Here is a 17,588-nt window from a genome sequence, read left to right on the forward strand (position 1 = left end):
AGAGAACAAGACAGCAACTGGGACATCTGGGCTCCTAAGGGTGGATGTCACCAACTCTTTCATCCTGTTAGTGTTCCAGGAATTGCACAGAATCCCATCTCAAAGTGTGGAGCACTCTCATTTTTCCCTGAAGATGCCCAGCTACTCCATGTACACAGCATTCCCATCTCTGCCTACTTGACCAAAGTCAGAAGCACCTGAGTGTTTTATTTTAGAGTCCTTCAGTGATGTAAGTCACAGCCCTGGGCACTTGAGCAGGAGCTGTGCTTAGGGAATGACGGCTGTGCTGGCTGAATGAAAAGGACTTTCTGACAAGCTGTGATGGCTGATTTTTATCCTGGGAGAACCACTGAAAGATGACTCTGCTGTACTGTTAGTAAATGTAGGACAGGAGCTCTTGCAGGATTTCTAGGAAATAGTTCTCCCAGTGTTCATTTCTCCACACTCAAAAAAATGCTCTCAGATGCAGCTTTTTAACTCTTTGCTCTGGAGTTTCCTCCTATATTTAAAGCAACAACAACAAACCAACAAATGTTGGGGCATTTCTTGATCCTGATTTCAGCTAAATTTAGTCTGAGATGTCTTCTCCAGGTACACAGTTATGTTTTTGCTCCTGACTAGAAGAAAAATGCTTGCTAGGGATGGTGAAATACTTTCCTTTCCAGAAGCACGTTACCTTTTTCAGAGTGTGCTGATCAGCTTGCTGGTAAAATGACAAGCAAGCTATAAATTATAGTTCTGCTTGAGTGTGTCCTAAGAATAATGGAGAATAAGGCATTCTGAAAGGGAACTTTTGTGTGTAGCCATAATTAGTTAGACTGAGGTCAGAAAATAAGGAGAGACCCAAAACCGTGCTGTAGAACTCTTCTGGTAAAAGGCAATGGGTTTGAAAACAAACGAAAAGCTCGTGTGCTTTCTAACTGTGAAAGGTAGAAACATACTTAAAGAATTAGAAAAACAGAGGGGTATCAGTTTCACAAATATGTGCTGTAACTTGCTTTGTTCTCTGTGGTTATCAGTGCCCTCCTGTGTTTACCTCTAACATGGGCTCACACTTAACTTGCTCACAGCGACTGCTCTCTATTTAAGTTGTTTGTGAGGTGATGTGGATGATCTCTGGCACAGCTGTAAATTCATGTTGCATTGTGTGGATGATTGCAGGTTGGTCTGGTTTACATGTTCAACCTCATTGTTGGGACAGGAGCCCTAACCATGCCAAAGGCGTTTGCAACTGCAGGGTGGCTCGTCAGCCTCGTTCTCCTCATGTTCCTGGGCTTTATGAGGTAGGATGTGAGTGTGTGTCTCCAGGACACGGGGGGGGTTGGTTAGATGGAGCTGTATCAGTGCTGAGGCTTATGCTGCTTTCTGAGTTATCCTGTCTCCCTGCTGTTTGAGCCCTGATCTCTGCAGCTGTGTTGCCTGTGGACCTTATTTGGAGGGATGCTAAGGCCCATGTCTTGTCTGATGAAGACTTTTTCTCTAGTCTGGAGTCTTTTGGAAACGTCCTGTGCTTGCCTGTGTCACTGATAATTCCCTAAACATTAACCATTTATAAGTTGCATAAGTTGATCTTCACTGTGATTTGCACGTGTTTTATGTTGACTTCTGGCAGCAGTCTGGGTAGCTGCAAGTGTGTCAGGACAACAAACCACTGCACAGCTGGACCATTTATCCCCTCGCCTGTTGCTGGACTGAGATCTTGGAGCTGGTCTCATGACTTTCGTGCTGGCTTGCCATGAGCTTCTGCCCAGATGTCTGTCTCCTTGCTGGAACAGCAGGTGGAGCTGAAGACTGTTGGTAGAGCAGTGATGTCCAAATAGCTTGAGATTCTCTGGTTATTAATAGAATTTCTTCTGGCTTGGTTTAAAAATAAGAATAAAATCCCCCTGCTGCTGATTGTAGAATCAGGGTTCAGAAGTTTCTTTCTTGTGAATAACCAGTTCTGTCAGCTTGGACGTGCCTTTGGTCTGGAGGCAGTGCTCTTGAGATCTGTTAGGTGCTGCTCTGTAGAGGTAGCCACGCTCAATACTAATTGTATTACTGTTTCTTAGTTCCCCACCTCAAAGCTGCATGCTTCATAGGCTTGATTAAAATGTAAACCGTGGCAGAACCAGGGACTGGTAGATTTGGAAGCAATCCCTTTAGAGAGTTATTGAAAAATGTCAGTTTATCTTCTGAAGTGCAGCAATAGCTGACGAGCCTTCAAGGTCAGCGGGGGAGCACAGCCTTCCAAACCTGGGTACTGAAACCACATCAAAATAAACTGGAAACACAGATGGAAGTATTAGGATCCGTGGGAGCTGTGCTGCCCTGCTGCTTTCGTTGCAGTGCTGGTGCTTGTGACTTCCCCTTGCCCTCTGGGGACCCTTCAGTGCAAGAGGAAATTGCTGGGTGGGCCTCAGGAGAGGGCTGCTTTCTTTCATTCTGGCAAAGTTGAGCTTGATAAATGAGTCCCGTTTGTGAAACAGTGGAAAACCACTTTAAAGCCTTAAATAAGATTAATTTGACTTTTTTTATTACAGGACTGTTAAGCTGAGATAATGACATTCCTTCTGTGGATGCTGTACCAGTGCCCCTGGGCCGTGTGGCTGCAGCAAGCTGTGTGCAGGCACTTGTGGCCTCCCCTTGTGCTGTGCTGCTGCTTTGCTCCTAATGCCATTTGTAACATCTGTAGGGTGGGTTGTGCCTTTGCCAAAGGCTGCAGTGGATAAACTTTGTGATAACATGGTGCTGCTCTTAGGCCCTGAAATTCCTAAAAGAGGGAAGGAAGCTTGCTTTCTAACAAAGGAAAAGCTCTCTTTTTCTTCCCAACACCACTAGCGAGGTGTTTTCCAGATGTTTAGTGTCTCCTTTTAGCTAAAGAAACGTGCATTTTTTTTTACTGCATTTTTTTCTGTGGTTGAACACAGAACAACAAGAGGAGATAGCAGCACTGATGCTGATGAAATTCCTTATGAAACAGGCAGTGTGCAGGGGGTAAGGTTGGGGGAAATAGCTGTTTGGTTTGTTTACTCCTGCAAGCATTGAAAATTACTGTCATTTCAGCAGTACTGCTTGACTATGGTTGATATTAACTGAATATCTCTCTCAAGCTATATGACTACTACTTTTGTGGTGGAAGCCATGGCTGCTGCAAATGCCCAGCTGCGATGGAAGAGAATGGAAAAACGCAAGGTTTGTGTGGGTTTAACTTTCCATTTTTCTGGAGTTCTTGTGTCACATAAGGCTTGCCTGAGATTCCTTCCTGTCTTTGCCTCGCTTCATTAGCAACTCCATTAAAGGAATAAATTTCTACTCTAGTTAACTTTGCCTTGTAAAATATGGCTGTTGCTTCCCTGTGGGGTTGCTCATTAAAGGCAGGATTTTCTGCTCCAGCTTTGAAAAATCCCTTGTGCTGCTCACATCTCTCACTGATGGTGCTCTCCTTGCCCTGAAGCACTGCTCAGTGAGTGTGGAGAGGTGGCAGCCAATGTAGTGGTGCCATTTGGAGTGTCTGTAAATCCTTGCTTATCTCAGGTCATTTAACTGGGACAGGCAGGAATGTCCTTGCTGCCAGTAAGGATGTATTCTAGGGAGTGGACAGTCCTGAGGAATGTCCTCGCTGTAAAATTGAGTTGTGGCTTCTTGGATTCTGGCGTTAGTGGCTTTTCTGGGTCTGGGCAAGGTATAATTGCAGTGATTCAGGTTCCTGCCTGTATGTTAGTGGGCTGGAGTTATGAGATGGGTGTTTCTCTTATGACTGGCTGTGGCAATAAAAATGTCAGGACTTCTTTTTTTTAACCACTTCTGCAACTGTGTGGATCTGACAGGTTCTTTTACTTCCTTGTGCCACATGTCACAGTGTGTATTAGGCAGTGTTGCTGTGTGTAAGACCTGCTAGGACAGCAGAGTGTCACTCACCTTCTCCTGCTCTGCTAGCACTCATTTCTGCTCTCTGCAGCACCCCAGGTGTGGGCTGCCAGCTCCCTGGCATTGCTGCTGTTTGCTGGCCTGTCCTGCCCAGCCTTGCTGGGGATCTTTGAGATACTGGAAGTGAGACCACGGTGCTGGTGCTGCTGTAACTCTTGTTGTGGTTGGAGGAAATCTCAGCAGTGGTCTGTCTGATCTCTTCTTCCAGGAGGATGATGAGGATGAGGATTCTTCTTCTGGAGTGTCTGACAGTGATGTTCTCCTCCGAGATAGCTACGAGCGAGCAGAGACGCGGCCCATCCTGTCCGTTCGTAAGTACCTGCTCTGTGCTTTGACACCTGGTCTGTGCAGACTGCGCTCTGGTGGGCTCTAGGAAGTGCAGTAGGGCCCTTCTGTCCATTTTGCCCTTAGTTCTGTATATTTGCATCCCAAAGTCCTTAGCACTTGCAAGATAAGACTCATTGAGAATTCAGTTTACCTTCTGCAGTCTGATAAAGATCTTTTCTTTCTAAGTCACTGAGATGAGAGTACCTTACTTTGAAAACACTTTGACTTCAGCAGAGTCATTGGACCAGTGACTGCAGCTGTGCAGTGGTAGATAGTACGTTCTGACCTTCATGCTGTTCGTAGAGCTGCTTGAGTGTCTTCAGGCAGCCTGGCCTCTGGGTTTATTGGAGGGTCTGGTTGAAGCACTCTTGTTTTTAACTTTCAGAGAGACGCGGCTCACCAAATATCTTTGAAATCACAGAAAGAGTGGAGATGGGCCAGATGGCTTCCATGTTCTTCAATAAAGGTAAGTGATTCGTGTTTTTAAGTCCTTTCTGGTCCTGCTGTGTATTGTGTACATGTCTTCCTCAAATCTGAGTGCTCCTCAGTGTGGGCTTGCATCCTGAGTTTCAGCTATATACAGCAGTAAAGGTCACTAGTTCCATCTTGGTAGCACCTGAGAACAAGATGTTTGGTCCTCCCTGAACCTTGTAAACCTCCATCTGAAGGATAGGAGGCTTCTGGGGGCAGTTCCTGAGAACTACGTGTGTCTGGTGGGGGGCTGATACCAAGAGAGCTGCAAGGGAACGAGCTGCTGGGTTGGAAAGGTTTCTGGTGAGCATCTGGTAGGCAGTTGTCTTTTTTTGCTGTTAAGTATCTTTGATTGTATGTTAGGGAGCAAGCTTGTAACTGCGCTGTGATAAAGCCATATCCACTGCTGTGTATAATAGAAATGCAGGCTACAATTCTGAAACTCGGTGAAGAGTGCACTTGAAGTGGTGTGCAGAGCCAGAAAGTCATCAGACATTATAGATGTGCTGTTTTAAGCCTGTCAGGCCCCATTTCTTGTGGAAAGTAACATTTTCCCTCCCTCACTGGTCACCTTACAGAGGCATGGTGGGCTGTTTTACTCCTCTGCCTTATGTCATCTTTATACCAGTGTAAGACTTTTCTCTGAGGGACAGCTGGGCTCAAGGAGCTACATTATTGCTGGTCTTCAGAGTCTGGTTGAAAATAAGCTTGACTTCCCTGTATGCTCTGCTTCCTTTGTCAGCTTCAGTCACTCAAGCATCAAAACCCACACTGAATCAGTGCTACTTTTCTACTTACAGTGGAAGAGAGGTGACTTATCCGTGTGCTGGAGATCTAGAAGCATCTTGTTCCTAATCTTGCCTGTTGTACTGAGTTACCCTGAGTTTGGATGAGTTTTCTTGTGTTCCTTGCCATCTGTAAAACGCTGCAGATGCTCCCCTACCCCTCAGTAGTCATCTGAGGAGCAGCAGTATTTAGGTCTTGCTTTGAAAGAAAGTATGTTGTGGCTTATCAGTGTCACTGGGCATTCGGCTATGGAGGCTTGCTCAGCTGCTGGCAGGCTGGTGGAACACAGGTGGTAGGGCTCAAGCTTCAGAAGGCTCTTGTCAGGCGCTTCAGGAGGACGTGAGGATGACCCCTCAACAGGGCCAGGTGTTGGGATATTGCCCTCTGCCTTGCTGCTAGGTGATCGCAACCAGTAGAGGGTGCTGGAAATACACAGCCTCTGCTGCTAGGAAACGTTTCCTAGCAAAGTGATATAAACTGCTTAGTGTTCTGGATGTTAATCCCTCTTCTTAATGTTGCTTTAGTGAGTGATCGGATTTTTGTGTTAAGGATCTTCCCTGGGACCAACTCAGCCCAATGCCAAGGGATGAATCTGCAAGAAGTCAGCTGGAACAGCAGCAGACCATGGCTTGAAACGTAGCTTGTGAGAGGAGATGACACTTGTGTGCAGTGAAGGCGTGGGGCAGCTGTCACTCACTTCCTGCTTTGCCTTCCTCTGTGCTTAGCAGTGGGCGGCTGCTGAGCCCTCATTCAGAGACACTTTCTGGTCTGCTGTGCAGTTGCAAGAAGGGATGAGCAAAGTCCCTCCCTCTGCAGGTCCTTGCTGAGGTGCTTTCTGCTGAGGGTTGCACAGAAAGGCCCTGACGAAGGACAGTTGCTCAGTGACCAGTTGCTGCTGCGTAGTGCTGAGGAACTGGGCCGTGCCTGGGGAGTCCTGGCTCCAGGTACCAACCTCTGCACTCTGACAGCTACCACACGAGTGAGCGGGCTTTTCCCACAACATGCAAAGTGTGGATACAAAACCAAGGCCTCTGTGTCTGGGCAGCCTTCAGAGGGAAGGCTGAGGAAGGCTTTGTGACAGTCCTTAAAGCCTCTGATATCTATCGTTCTCTGTTCTTTTTTCTTGCTTTTTTTCCCTTAAACGATCTGACAGGAGTTGAATCTGCAGTCCTGGGAGGTAAGCTGGGGATAAATCTCCATCTCAGACTGTCTGCTTTCTTAAAGGGAGCTGACCAGCTCAGGCTGTGATGGTTTGTGTGCTCTTTCAGAAGAGCTGGCTCTGAAGGACGCTTTTTGGTGTGGTGCATTTTTATTTTTTTTTAATTTGCAGTGTTGGGTGCTTTCTTCTGGGACTGAGCAGTCATTTATTGCAGTAATGGATTCTGGACACATCTATCATGCTGTATCCCCACAGGAAGTCATTGATTTTCCCATTTTTTGTCTAGTAATGAAAGTATTGATTAGGGAGGATCAGTAGCAGTTTATAAAAGAATTGGCAATAAAGTCTTCCTGCCTTTGCAGGGATGAGTTTTGTGAGAGGGCCGTCATCTGGGCTCCGCAGCCGGTGTTGCAGCAGGAGCGCAGTGTGTGCTGGTGGATAGCTGGTGCTGCAGCACGGCTTGTGCGAGCCTTAACGCCTCCGGGGAGTGTCTGAGACCTGACATCCACATCCCCAAATCAGAACCTGTCCCAGGCCTGTCTGTTCCCGTGCTTAGTGGATCTTGTGATGTCTGTCCTACATCAGAAACTTGTTATAGCATCCAGCCCCTTCTAATGGAAATTGGAGAAAGCTGATGGAATTTGCTGTTGTCTTCAGAATGATGCAGACTTCTTAGCTGTGCAGTCATCCAGAATCTTTCATAGAGCTGGGGGGGTAAAGACAAAGGGGAACCTATAAGAAATTGCCTGACTGTATATGAAGGGGAAATGTGATGGCAAAACACACAGTGAAACGCTGGGGCTCTCTTGAAAGAAAAGAATCCGAGAGTCTCATCAATCATCTCTGATTTCAGCTGCTGATTTCAGCTCTCCATGCCAGTGTCTCCCTGAGTCCAGGCAAGGCTGTTTTGTGTCTCCCATGTAAGAACTTCTAATTCTCGTAGTTAAATGCAGAGCAGACGTAAGAAAACAAAGGACCGGGGAGCAGGAAGAGTGCTTTTTTGTGACACTGGGGCTGCAGGAACTGTTCTGAAGCTTTGCAAGTTTGAAGTCTGAGTCAGGATGGTGATGCTGAGGAATTTCCAAACGCAGTTCCACTTCAGCCCTGTGGAAATGGATCTCTGCAGGGCCAAAACCTTAATGTGAAGGAACTGAGGGTTTGCAAGCACAGGGTTTGGAATCAGTGGAACGCCATAAAAGTGTGTGTTTCTTCATTTATCTGTTCTTCAGGCTGCGTTCTCACCAAATCTGTTGCCATCAGCTGGATGTTTGCCTGTGGTTGTTCCAGGTTGACAGTTTCACCTGGCAGATGACTTGGGTGAGGCCTGTTGGCCTTGACTGGTGACTGCAGGATGGGCTTAGATGAGTGCCTGGTGTGAAGGCAGGTGGTTCAGCTCTGAGGCATCGGTTCTTATCAGTTCTTGAGCTGCAGCACAGTTCCCTATGCTGTGGAACGTGCTGCAGAACTGAACTGTGGAGGGAAATTGTGATTTCAAGACCTTGAGAAGCAGTTCTGTGGACTGTTAATTTAGAGTGTAAAGTTCAAGAACCCCTGTGTACTGTAAGTCAGTAAAAATGTTTCCTTTTCCTGCAGTGGGTGTCAACCTCTTCTATTTCTGCATCATTATCTACCTTTATGGGGACCTGGCAATCTATGCAGCGGCTGTGCCAGTCTCTCTCATGCAGGTGACCTGGTAAGTGTGCTGGCTGCTGTGCAGTTATGCAGTACCAGAAAGGAGAGCAGGTTTTTGGTTTTGATGGTCTGACTGGGATCAGCTCTGCCTCCTGAGGGCTGGAGCAGACAAATGACTCAATGACTCCTGGCTGGGAAGGCAAAGCTGCCACGTACAGGAGCCTGCTCCAAGTTTAGCTGTTGTTGGATGTCTGAAAGGCACCTGACCTGATTTCCTCAATCCTCGGCTGTGAAGTATTGCTAACTTCTGCACCTTGCAGACATGGGACTTGTTGTTCTCTGGTTTGATTGCTGTTCCCTGTGCAGTATTTTACCTTTTCTGACTCTGGTTATGAGCTGAGACGTGTGATGCTTATCAGCCCTTATCTGAAGCCCAGAGCTCACTGGGTAAATGCAGCCAATTTCCTCCTGCTAAAAAATAACCAATGAAGGAGAGTAGTTGGATTGAATCTGGGCTGGGCTGCTCCTGGTCTCAAGACTTGGAAATGGAAAAGCTTGATGACCCTTATGTGAGCTTGAGATTTGCTGATTCTGAGTGTCCAAGTGTCTGGGCGCAATCAAGGGGTTTGCCTTCAAACGCGCAGTGTTCACTGACCTGCTGTGTTACACAGCCCAGAAATTGAGGAGTGCATGCCCTTGTGGGGGGGGGGGGGGGGGGGAGAAGCATGCAGTTTGGGCCTCTGACCATTCCTCTTTCATGAATGCAGGGAAGGGGAGGGCATCTGCTGGGAATTAATTACCGTCTTTTGTTTCTCCCTCCTCCTTTTCCAGCAGTGCCATTGGCAACCATTCCTGCAATGTTGGAGATGGCACAAAGTATAATGATACAGACAAGTGCTGGGGGCCAATTCGAAGGATTGATGCTTACAGGCTGTATCTGGTAAGTTTCTGAAAGTGCTGTGACCTTTATTTCCCATACAGTTTTCTTTCTGCTGGGTAGGGTTCTTTTCCTTGAGGTGATGTGCATGTAGTAACAGAGAATGTGAAGCTTTCCGTTCAGTCCGGCCTTGTTAGCCAAGCACTTTGTCTCTAGCACAAGACATGGCTGTGTTGCAGTTGGCTCATCGCTTCTGTTCTTGATGGTTAGTATTATGTTGCCTGAGTGGGTGATGTGTCTGTGCCCAAGGGGTGTCCTTGGTGGCTGGCTGAAGTAGTTGTTTTGAGATGATTGTTCTCAATGTACTCAAGTATGTTCACGTCTTTTGAGTGCATTCTTTATGTGAATAAAATTGTTTACGCTGCTGGAAAATGTGCTTTTTGAGAGGCGATGTAAACAGACCACTTAACACCCGTGCTGTATGCTGCTTTAGTAGTAGCTGGCTGTCTAGTTCAGGATTCTTCATAGCATCTATTCCTGAGCTGTGGTTCTACTGCGAAGCCAAGGGTTTCCCAAAGGGTGACAAACACTGCTGGGCTCGTGTTTGGCAAAAGCTGAGGGCTCAAACCTGGGGATGAGAGTTAGCAGAGCAAAATGAGAAGAAGGTGTAAAGCAGTGCCTCGTGTGCACTTTGGACAGTGGTGTTAGAGCTTTCAGTGGGAGTTTTAAGCAGAAAGAGGAAGGATCTGTGTTTGGAGATGCCTTGTGTGCGGAGAAATCCAGGGGCAAAGGCTGTGTGCAGCCATTTAGCAGTTGCTGCGTTTTGGACATGCAGCAGATCACATCTGAGTGTAGCATTATTGCAAAAGTAAGAGCTGGGATTCAGAAGTATTACTGAATGTCAAAGCCTAGTTAATTATTTAAGAGAAAGATTATTGCTTTATTAAATTGTCTTGATCTCCTTCCTTAAAATTTCCACAAGATTGAGGATTTCTTCCCTGAATCTCAATAACTCTGCCTGACCCAGCAGAATGAGCTAGTCAGAGAAAGCAGGCGTGTGTTAATTATTGCCTGTGTCTCTCAGATATTATGTCTATAATTCATGAAGATAATTGTTCAGACCTGAAAAATTGAAAAAAAGAAACCCAACCAAAGGAAGCATTGGATGTACTGGCTGTGTACACAGCCCTCGGAGGCACGTTTCCCTGTTTGTCTCCTTGTGTGGATTTGGAGAATAAATATCTGCAGAGTCTTTTGGTAGTGGTTAATCCTTCCTGCCCTGTAATTGAGCGGAGGGCTTCGGTGCCTTTGTGCTCCTTCTTACAAGTGGGGATGGATTGCTTGTGGGAGGAAATAAGTCTGTGGTGGATTACAGGGGGAGGGGTTGTCCCAGGGTCACTGCGCTCAGCAGGCGGCCGGTGCTCAGCCTTACCTGGGAGCTGCGTGGGGTTCTGGGGCGTCGTGTTCCGTATTGGGTTGATGTGGGAGCAGAACGAGAGGTCTGACAAATATTTCTCGGATATATAAGCAAGGCCGCAGTTTCTCTCCCTGTTCTTTCCAGCACAGGGAACTGTGACTGTCTTCAAACTGTCTGAGCTGCTTATGTATAGAAGTGGAGTCTGGAACGTGCAGGAGAAGCTGCAGCCTGCCTGTCTGTGGTGGAAAAGAGATTGCAGGAGTGAGGTGGGGTGGGATGCATCAAGAGCATCTCACTAGGCTTCGGTCCTATGGGAATCACAGCCTTTAGAGAACTTGCTCTGTTTTCTTGGCCTTCACTTTCTTAACATTTTCTTTTGTTGGAATAATTCTGGCTCCATGTTTCAGTGGACAAAGTCTCTTTTTGCAGGCCAAGTTCCCCCATGACAAGGGGACAGATGAACCCTGTGATCCCCAGAGAAAGCGTTTGAGGTTTTGGGTCGGTGCTGCTGTCCCAGATGCCTGCCTCTTCTCCTCTCACTTTGCCCTGTCCTGTATGTAGGTCTGGGGCAGCTGTAGGAGCACGATGGGCGATTGTATCTAGAATCTGTTCCTCTGAAGCAGGCCTGTGGATGTAGTGCTGTATCTGTCACCATGTGCAAGGCCCCCAGAAACCCTTTTTTGGACTACCAGGACAAATAGTCTATTTGAGGTTTTCTGCAAAAATGGTGCCAATAGCTCTCTTGTGCCAAGTGCCTCGGTCTGCCAAGGATCTGTCCTGCCTTCATCCTATTGACTCTTTTTCTCCCGTTACTGGCTTCTCTTTAATAGCGAGAACAACAAAAACTATTTTAAACGTTGACTCTTCAGCTGCAGGGAGAAAGGAAGAATGACTGATGTAAAAATCCTATTTCATGGTTTATTGTCCCAAAAAGCCACTGGAAGCGGTCTCTGCTCTGATCACTGAATGGGAGCTGAAGAACGCACATAATGAGAATATTTAGACAGATTAAAGCCTTCTCCTGAGATCTGCTTGTCTGCGCAGCGTCTTTATTGCTGCTCCAAATTTTCTCACCTCAGTGTGTCTGCAGAGTCCTCAGAGACCACTAGACCCCTATTAACCTTTGTCTGAACAAATGGTTATCTTGCTACTTGTTTGTAAATTGCCTTGGAAAATAAGGGCTTGCAAAGTAAATAAGTGGAGGCGAGTGCAGGAAGTACTGGAATAATCTCTTGTTCCCAACCCATCTCTTGCTGCTGCTGTTTGCCTCCCCTTTGCACCTCAGGAGTCCTGGAAGGTTTGAAGGCTTTGCAGGGTGCTTCCAAGCCTGGCAGGGCCAGAACATGCAGGGCCAGACGGATGGGAGGAAGGCACGTGTCTCATGGCCCAGAGACACTGGGGAAGGCAAGCACTGATTACAGTTAAAGCAGATCGATGGGTTTCCAGCTCCGCTTTGGATCATTCAACTCTGTCGTGCTCCTGATAGCTGAGTCCTGAGTCCCTTGGCTGTCGAGTGCCAGTGCTAAGGGCAGCATTCAGTCCTCTGTGCTGGATTCATGCTTCGGTGCAGTTTCTTAATCATCCTCTCTGTAAGGTCAGCTGAGTGTCTTCTGTGTAGACTTGAGGGGAAGGGGCAGTGGGTTTAAGTTTCAGATCTCTCTTCTAGGAGACTTCTGGTCTTTCTGTTGCAGTTTCTAGAAAGCAGCTACTGAAATAAAAGATTTAATCCTGGGAATCAGCAGCCATTCAGAGTGTCTGATCCAAAATGCTTTCACGACCTGGCAAGCAGCGCACTTCTGCACCGGGGCAGCCGTTGTAGCTAAAATCCTACTCTCCACTCAACCCTCCTTTTCTGGCAGTTTGGGATGCGGTGTCTTCCCATAATGGGAAGGAAACTGCTTATTCTCAGGGGAAGCCATAGACCTTTTGGGAAAGAGGCGTTGGCACGGGTGCCCCCGTAGCCTGGCTCAGTAGTGTGTCAGAGCTACCAGTGCATCTGTTCTGTCTGCGTCCCTGTTGGTTCTGTGGCTGATTGGGAAAGGGACGCAGCATCCGCTGTTGCAGGTTCGCGGATGCTGCAGCATCGCAGGCAGCCCAGCGGGTGTGGGCAGGGCGGAGATGGGAGCGCAGATGGTTTAATGGAGATTATCCCAGTTGGAAACGTGCTTTGCAGTGAATAAAATGAGCGAGCTCGCCGGCACTTACCATCCCTCATCAGAAGGGGACAATGTCACCCAGCCTGGCGCTCTGATCGGAATGCCGGGCTGCAGCCACGTGAGGCCGTGCAGGGGGGCAGGAGGTGGGATGAGGACACGTAGGACTGCTCGGTGCCAGCAGAACTTAATCGGCAGATGCGAAGGCTGAACTGATAAGTGTTGATGTAGCTCTGTCTCCATGTGCCCGGCGTGATGCTGCCTTCCCCGGCCCTCCTCGGCTGCAGGCAGGAGCTCCTTGCTTTCCCCTCAGGTTCTCTCCTCCCTGGGTGCGCCTCGTGTGAGCCTGCTCCTCTGCACTGAGCACAGGCACCCAGAATTTTTATCGTCTGAACCTCCCAGCGGCTCTGAGGGACCCCTCGTGGCGATACTCAAACATCAGTGCTTGAGGTAAACCATCTCTGGCCAACTGGGAGTTGAAGCAGCAGAGCTGGAGCAGTGCTGCAAACCGAGTGCATTTTCCAAGGACACCTGGGTTTGCTCCTCTCGTTCTCTTTGCAGCAAGTGCTTTTCCTCTGTCCTGCCTTCCTCAGCTGTGCCCTGCAGCAGCATCCGGTAGTAAATGGGTCACAGCTGCCGTCTCCTGGATATTTATTCTTACAGGTTGCGCTGTCTAGAGCCCTTGAGAACCAGCAGTGGTGAAGGTAGCTGCTTCAGTGGCAGGTGAGATGTCTGGAGCAGAAAGGGCTGATAGCACAGCACAGCAGTCAAGGTTTGGGGCGCCTCGAGCTCCCAGGGTAAGATAGGGGAAGGGAAGGCAGGCTGCTGGAAGCCCACCCTACTGGTAGGAAGCCATCATCTTGTTTAAACAAATCTCAGACTGTGGTGTTTCAGCTTACAGTAAGGATAAGGATGCAGCTGGGATGCTATTAGCACGTTGCCCAGTGTATTGTACAATAAGTCATTCACAGTAAGACCTTCTTGCCAGATTTATTGCACTATATTCCCTACCACAAACATTCTAATATTTTTTATTATGATACTGATATGGAAACAGAAACAAATGTGCAAAAATGACTACTTCTTCTATGTGTAAATCCTGTTCTGGAAGCTTGGAAAGCAAGGAATCTCCAAAGAATCGAGAGTACTGTGCCATTTCTGTGTGTGCAGGCACCTGGGCTTTGAGCTGTTACTGTGGAGGAGAGGAACAAGTACTGCATTAAGCATAAATACCAGTAACCCTAACTGTTTGTTACAGATGCCTCAAAAATACAGCTTGGCTTGGCTGCAAGCCTGGTCTTGAGGGCTGATTAAAGTCCTCTCATGCTTCTCAGCTTCTGAAAAAGGAGGTGGGTTAGTTACTTTTCTTTGAGGAAGGATAGGAGCCAATTCTGTTTAAAATAAATGGTGTCTGGGTGTGGGATAGGAAGGCAATTCTCAGCATTCTTATTGTGAAACTAATATGGTTGAAATTGGCGCACAGCCTTGTTAATATGGCATAAATCCTGTCTCCTTCATCCTCGTCTGTTCTTCTACTGTGGGCTTGCCGATAAATCCTCTCAGTTGCTCACTCATCATGTGCCTCTGGCACACAAACCAGCTGTTTCACAGTTTCCCAAATACTTTGTGTTTCCTACTGCTGGGGGACTTCAGGTGGTAACCGGTCTTACAAGTAAGAGGTTTTTCCTGGCCTGACAGGAGGAGTGGTGAAAGGAGCATAGCCTTGTGGAGGGGGAATATAAAGTTGATTGGTGACGCAGAGGTCAGCTGGAGCGTGGGTGTTTGTTTTGTTGTGGGTGGGCTCACCTTTCTTGTAACCAGCTGAACTTGGACTAAAAGAAATATCTGGTAGGAGGCAAGTCTCCCTGCTGCTACAGCTGGGGAGGAGAGCAGCCTTTGGTATAATGGAGGAGAAACGGCAAGATTGAAGCAACTAACTTTAAAGGATTAGCTTGTCTCTTTTCACAGCAAAATCAATAGTGCAGGGGGCTGAAATGTGTGCTCTGCACAGAGCTGTCTGCTCACTTCAGGGCTGCAAGGACTGTGTGGGAGGAAGGAGTGCTGCTGGGCTGCTCCCCATGTGCAGACGCGGGGTGTGCGCCTGGTCGGGGTGCTGCAGGCACTGCCAGCACAAGGGAAGCGCTGGTGCGACTGGTGGAGGCCCCTGCTGAGCTCACACGTGCTCTGCTCCCACGTACAGGAGCACTCTGCGCTCTTCAGTGCCTGACTGGGCTTATGTGGTGATGGATGGTGGGATAAGCCTTAGTAGCAAATCCTGTGAACAAATTGGGTGAAGAAGTCGCTCTGGATGTCTGTTTGCTTTTGTGCACTTCTGCGGTTTTGAATTTGTCAAAGCTGTTCGTTGTGTTTGAACTGCAGCCCTTGCTGCCTGGCAGAGACGTTCCCAGCAAGGCTGAGAGGCCATGATGCTGCTTTTCTAAACAAAGCTGTCCTCTGGAGTCAGCTCACCTGGGGAGCAAGGCGCCAAAGCTGGCGCTGTTCTCTGGGTATTGGAGCCCAGTCTCTCCTAAATGGGGCAGGTGTCAGAACTGATATCTGTTGGTGATCACTGGCTCCCTGCACAAGGTGGAAGGGTTTTAAAAGGGCCTTTTAAGATTCCTGTCCTGGGCTGGTGCAGGAGGTTCCCTGATCTGTCAGTTTGGGAAAGCAAGTTATGAATGCTTTCCCCTGTGCAGTGTTATGCTGTGCAGTGGTAGTGACAACATCCTGAAGCCCAGGGCTGGAGGAGACGTGTTCAGTTGACTGAGCACCACCCTGGGAGGTTCAATGCAGGCCTTCTTTTCAACAGCATATTTTCCAGTATTTTGTTTGGTGTTTTAACACCAGTCTTGTTTCTAAACAGAGCGCCGACTTTGCTGCCCGCCTGGCTTCATCAGCATTTTCATCAAGTAAGGCAGCAGTCCTGATCTTTCCTCCACTGAAATTTTCATTAATTCCTTAATATACAGATAGAAATTACCAGGGCTGCAGAACTGTGCCGTTATGCCACTCTAAATGTTGCCAGAGGCAGCGGAGGGATGAAGCTCTGAACAGAATGATATCTCTTCAGGCTCCTAAATAAGTCTACAACTTCTTAACATCCTCCTAAATTGCACATTATGTCTGGTTGAGATCACTGACGTTCTTGTCCAAAAATGTGGATTTTTGGACTACATCAGCAAATCCCACACGTGGCTCATGCTTCTGTAAGCAGGACTATAAATACAAATAATGCAGCTGGGATTTATCTTGTAAGTTGAACTCGGTATAATACTCTCAGGCAGATCTGATCTCTGAAGCCTGTTGCACCAGCTTGGTGCATGCTGCAAGGCTCACGCAAGGCACAGGCTGGCAGTAAGCAGACTGCCTGCTTGCCCCAGGCGACGTGGCTTTTTCTCTTGCTTTTGTGCTGCTGCAGAGCAGTTAAAGTGTGGGACAGTTCCTTTTCCTCCAAGCAATTCCTGCCTGGCAATGCGCAGTGATTGGGATGATGCTATCCATGAAATCGCATCCTCCAGGCAGCTGGAGAATTCTGTGAAATTCAAGGAGTTCATGGGGGCAAAAAGTCAAGGGGAAAGGGAACGTGATGGCTGAGACAGAGCCACCCACTGCGCTGTGACACACGGGTTGGTGGCCTTCAGGAGCAGACCTCGCTGGTCCCACACACCCTGTCACCCTGGCACTTCATGGATCGATGTGTTTGCAGGGCCCTCTGTGCATCCGTGTCGTGCTGGCCCGTGTCTCTCTGCATGTGTGCTGTCTAACCCAGGGGCTTTTGGGGTCGATACAAACACAGTTTGAGTTGCCAATACTCTGAAAGAAGAGGCAGTGAATATGCAGGGATTTGGCGCAGTCTCTGTTTAGTAATGATTATGCCCTCAGACTTCATCGGTGGGAACTCATTAAATTGGGAATTGGGTAACCTTGAGTCCCCCAGTGTCGGGAGGAGGAGGATGCCTGTTTTGTAGCCTGTGAGAGGTCACAGCAGGCTGGTGATGGGGTGCAGCCGGCCCCGGCTCTGCGGCTCCACTGCTGTCCTTCCAAGTGTCACCGAGCAGCCATTCGGCTCTCCTGCATCCATCCACTTTGCTGCTTCCCTCCTGCTTGTTCAGATGCAATTAGGAGATGCAGAGTAAGGGAGAGCCAGGGGTCAAGGAGGAGCTGAAGTGATTACAAGATGCTGCAAATGGTGTTGCCATAAATACTGCAATGATGAAAAATTAGATGCCAGTCACCTCGGGGTTGTTGCTGGCCTCCATCTTTCTCCTTTTGCAGAAATGATTATGGAATTGTATCTGCCCGAGAGTGCAGGCAAGCTTGCTGCTGGCTATGATCCTACATATCCAGGTGTGCCAGGGACTGCAATCCTTGCACTGAATGACTTTGAGCCTGGGTTTCTTCAGTTTAGGAGGAGGAATAACTATTTTTCCAGGATTTTCTTTCCAGGCTGAAAAACTTAAAGCTCTTAGCAAGGCTGGGCCAGCTTTTGAAGCCCTGCCATGAGTCAGCAGGGAGAAAAAAGCATCGCCATGTACTTGCTTCCACCCAGCTAAGTAGCTTTGGAACTGGAGATGCTTTCTTGTGTTTTGCAGGACGTCTTCCTTTTGGAAGAAGCACTGGGAGCGCTGCCGCAGGGATGACAGGAGGTGCTGTGTGGCTTACAGGGCGCCGCGACTGTGGGTGGCTGAAATGCCACTGCCTTTGCTGGCAAGAACTTGTGACAGCAGCTGGGCTCTCGGGGGATACCTGCTCCTGCCTTAGCGTGCTGGGGAGAAAGGCGAGTGAGGACTCCTGGTGCGGGCAGTTGCTCCATGTGAGGGATGGGTGTGAGCTGCTGCCGGGTGTCCAGGAGCGGCG

General features: G+C 48.3%; 1 protein-coding gene across 3 annotated transcripts in view; it reads left to right on the plus strand.

The window, feature by feature from the left end:
- Positions 1-17,588, plus strand: part of TMEM104 (transmembrane protein 104) — a 40,718-nt gene that overhangs the window by 1,229 nt on the left and 21,901 nt on the right. For 2 of the 3 annotated variants that reach the window (XM_048965003.1, XM_048965002.1), the window contains exons 3-8: positions 1,162-1,283; positions 3,093-3,174; positions 4,118-4,220; positions 4,622-4,702; positions 8,246-8,345; positions 9,116-9,224. In XM_048965003.1, coding sequence (XP_048820960.1) covers positions 1,162-1,283; positions 3,093-3,174; positions 4,118-4,220; positions 4,622-4,702; positions 8,246-8,345; positions 9,116-9,224 — 597 coding nt within the window. The remainder of the gene's footprint in view (positions 1-1,161; positions 1,284-3,092; positions 3,175-4,117; positions 4,221-4,621; positions 4,703-8,245; positions 8,346-9,115; positions 9,225-17,588) is intronic. The other variant, XM_048965004.1, reaches the window with a different exon arrangement.

This window comes from Lagopus muta, chromosome 18 (genome assembly GCF_023343835.1).
Source record: "Lagopus muta isolate bLagMut1 chromosome 18, bLagMut1 primary, whole genome shotgun sequence".
In the NCBI taxonomy this organism is placed as follows: Eukaryota; Metazoa; Chordata; class Aves; order Galliformes; family Phasianidae; genus Lagopus; species Lagopus muta.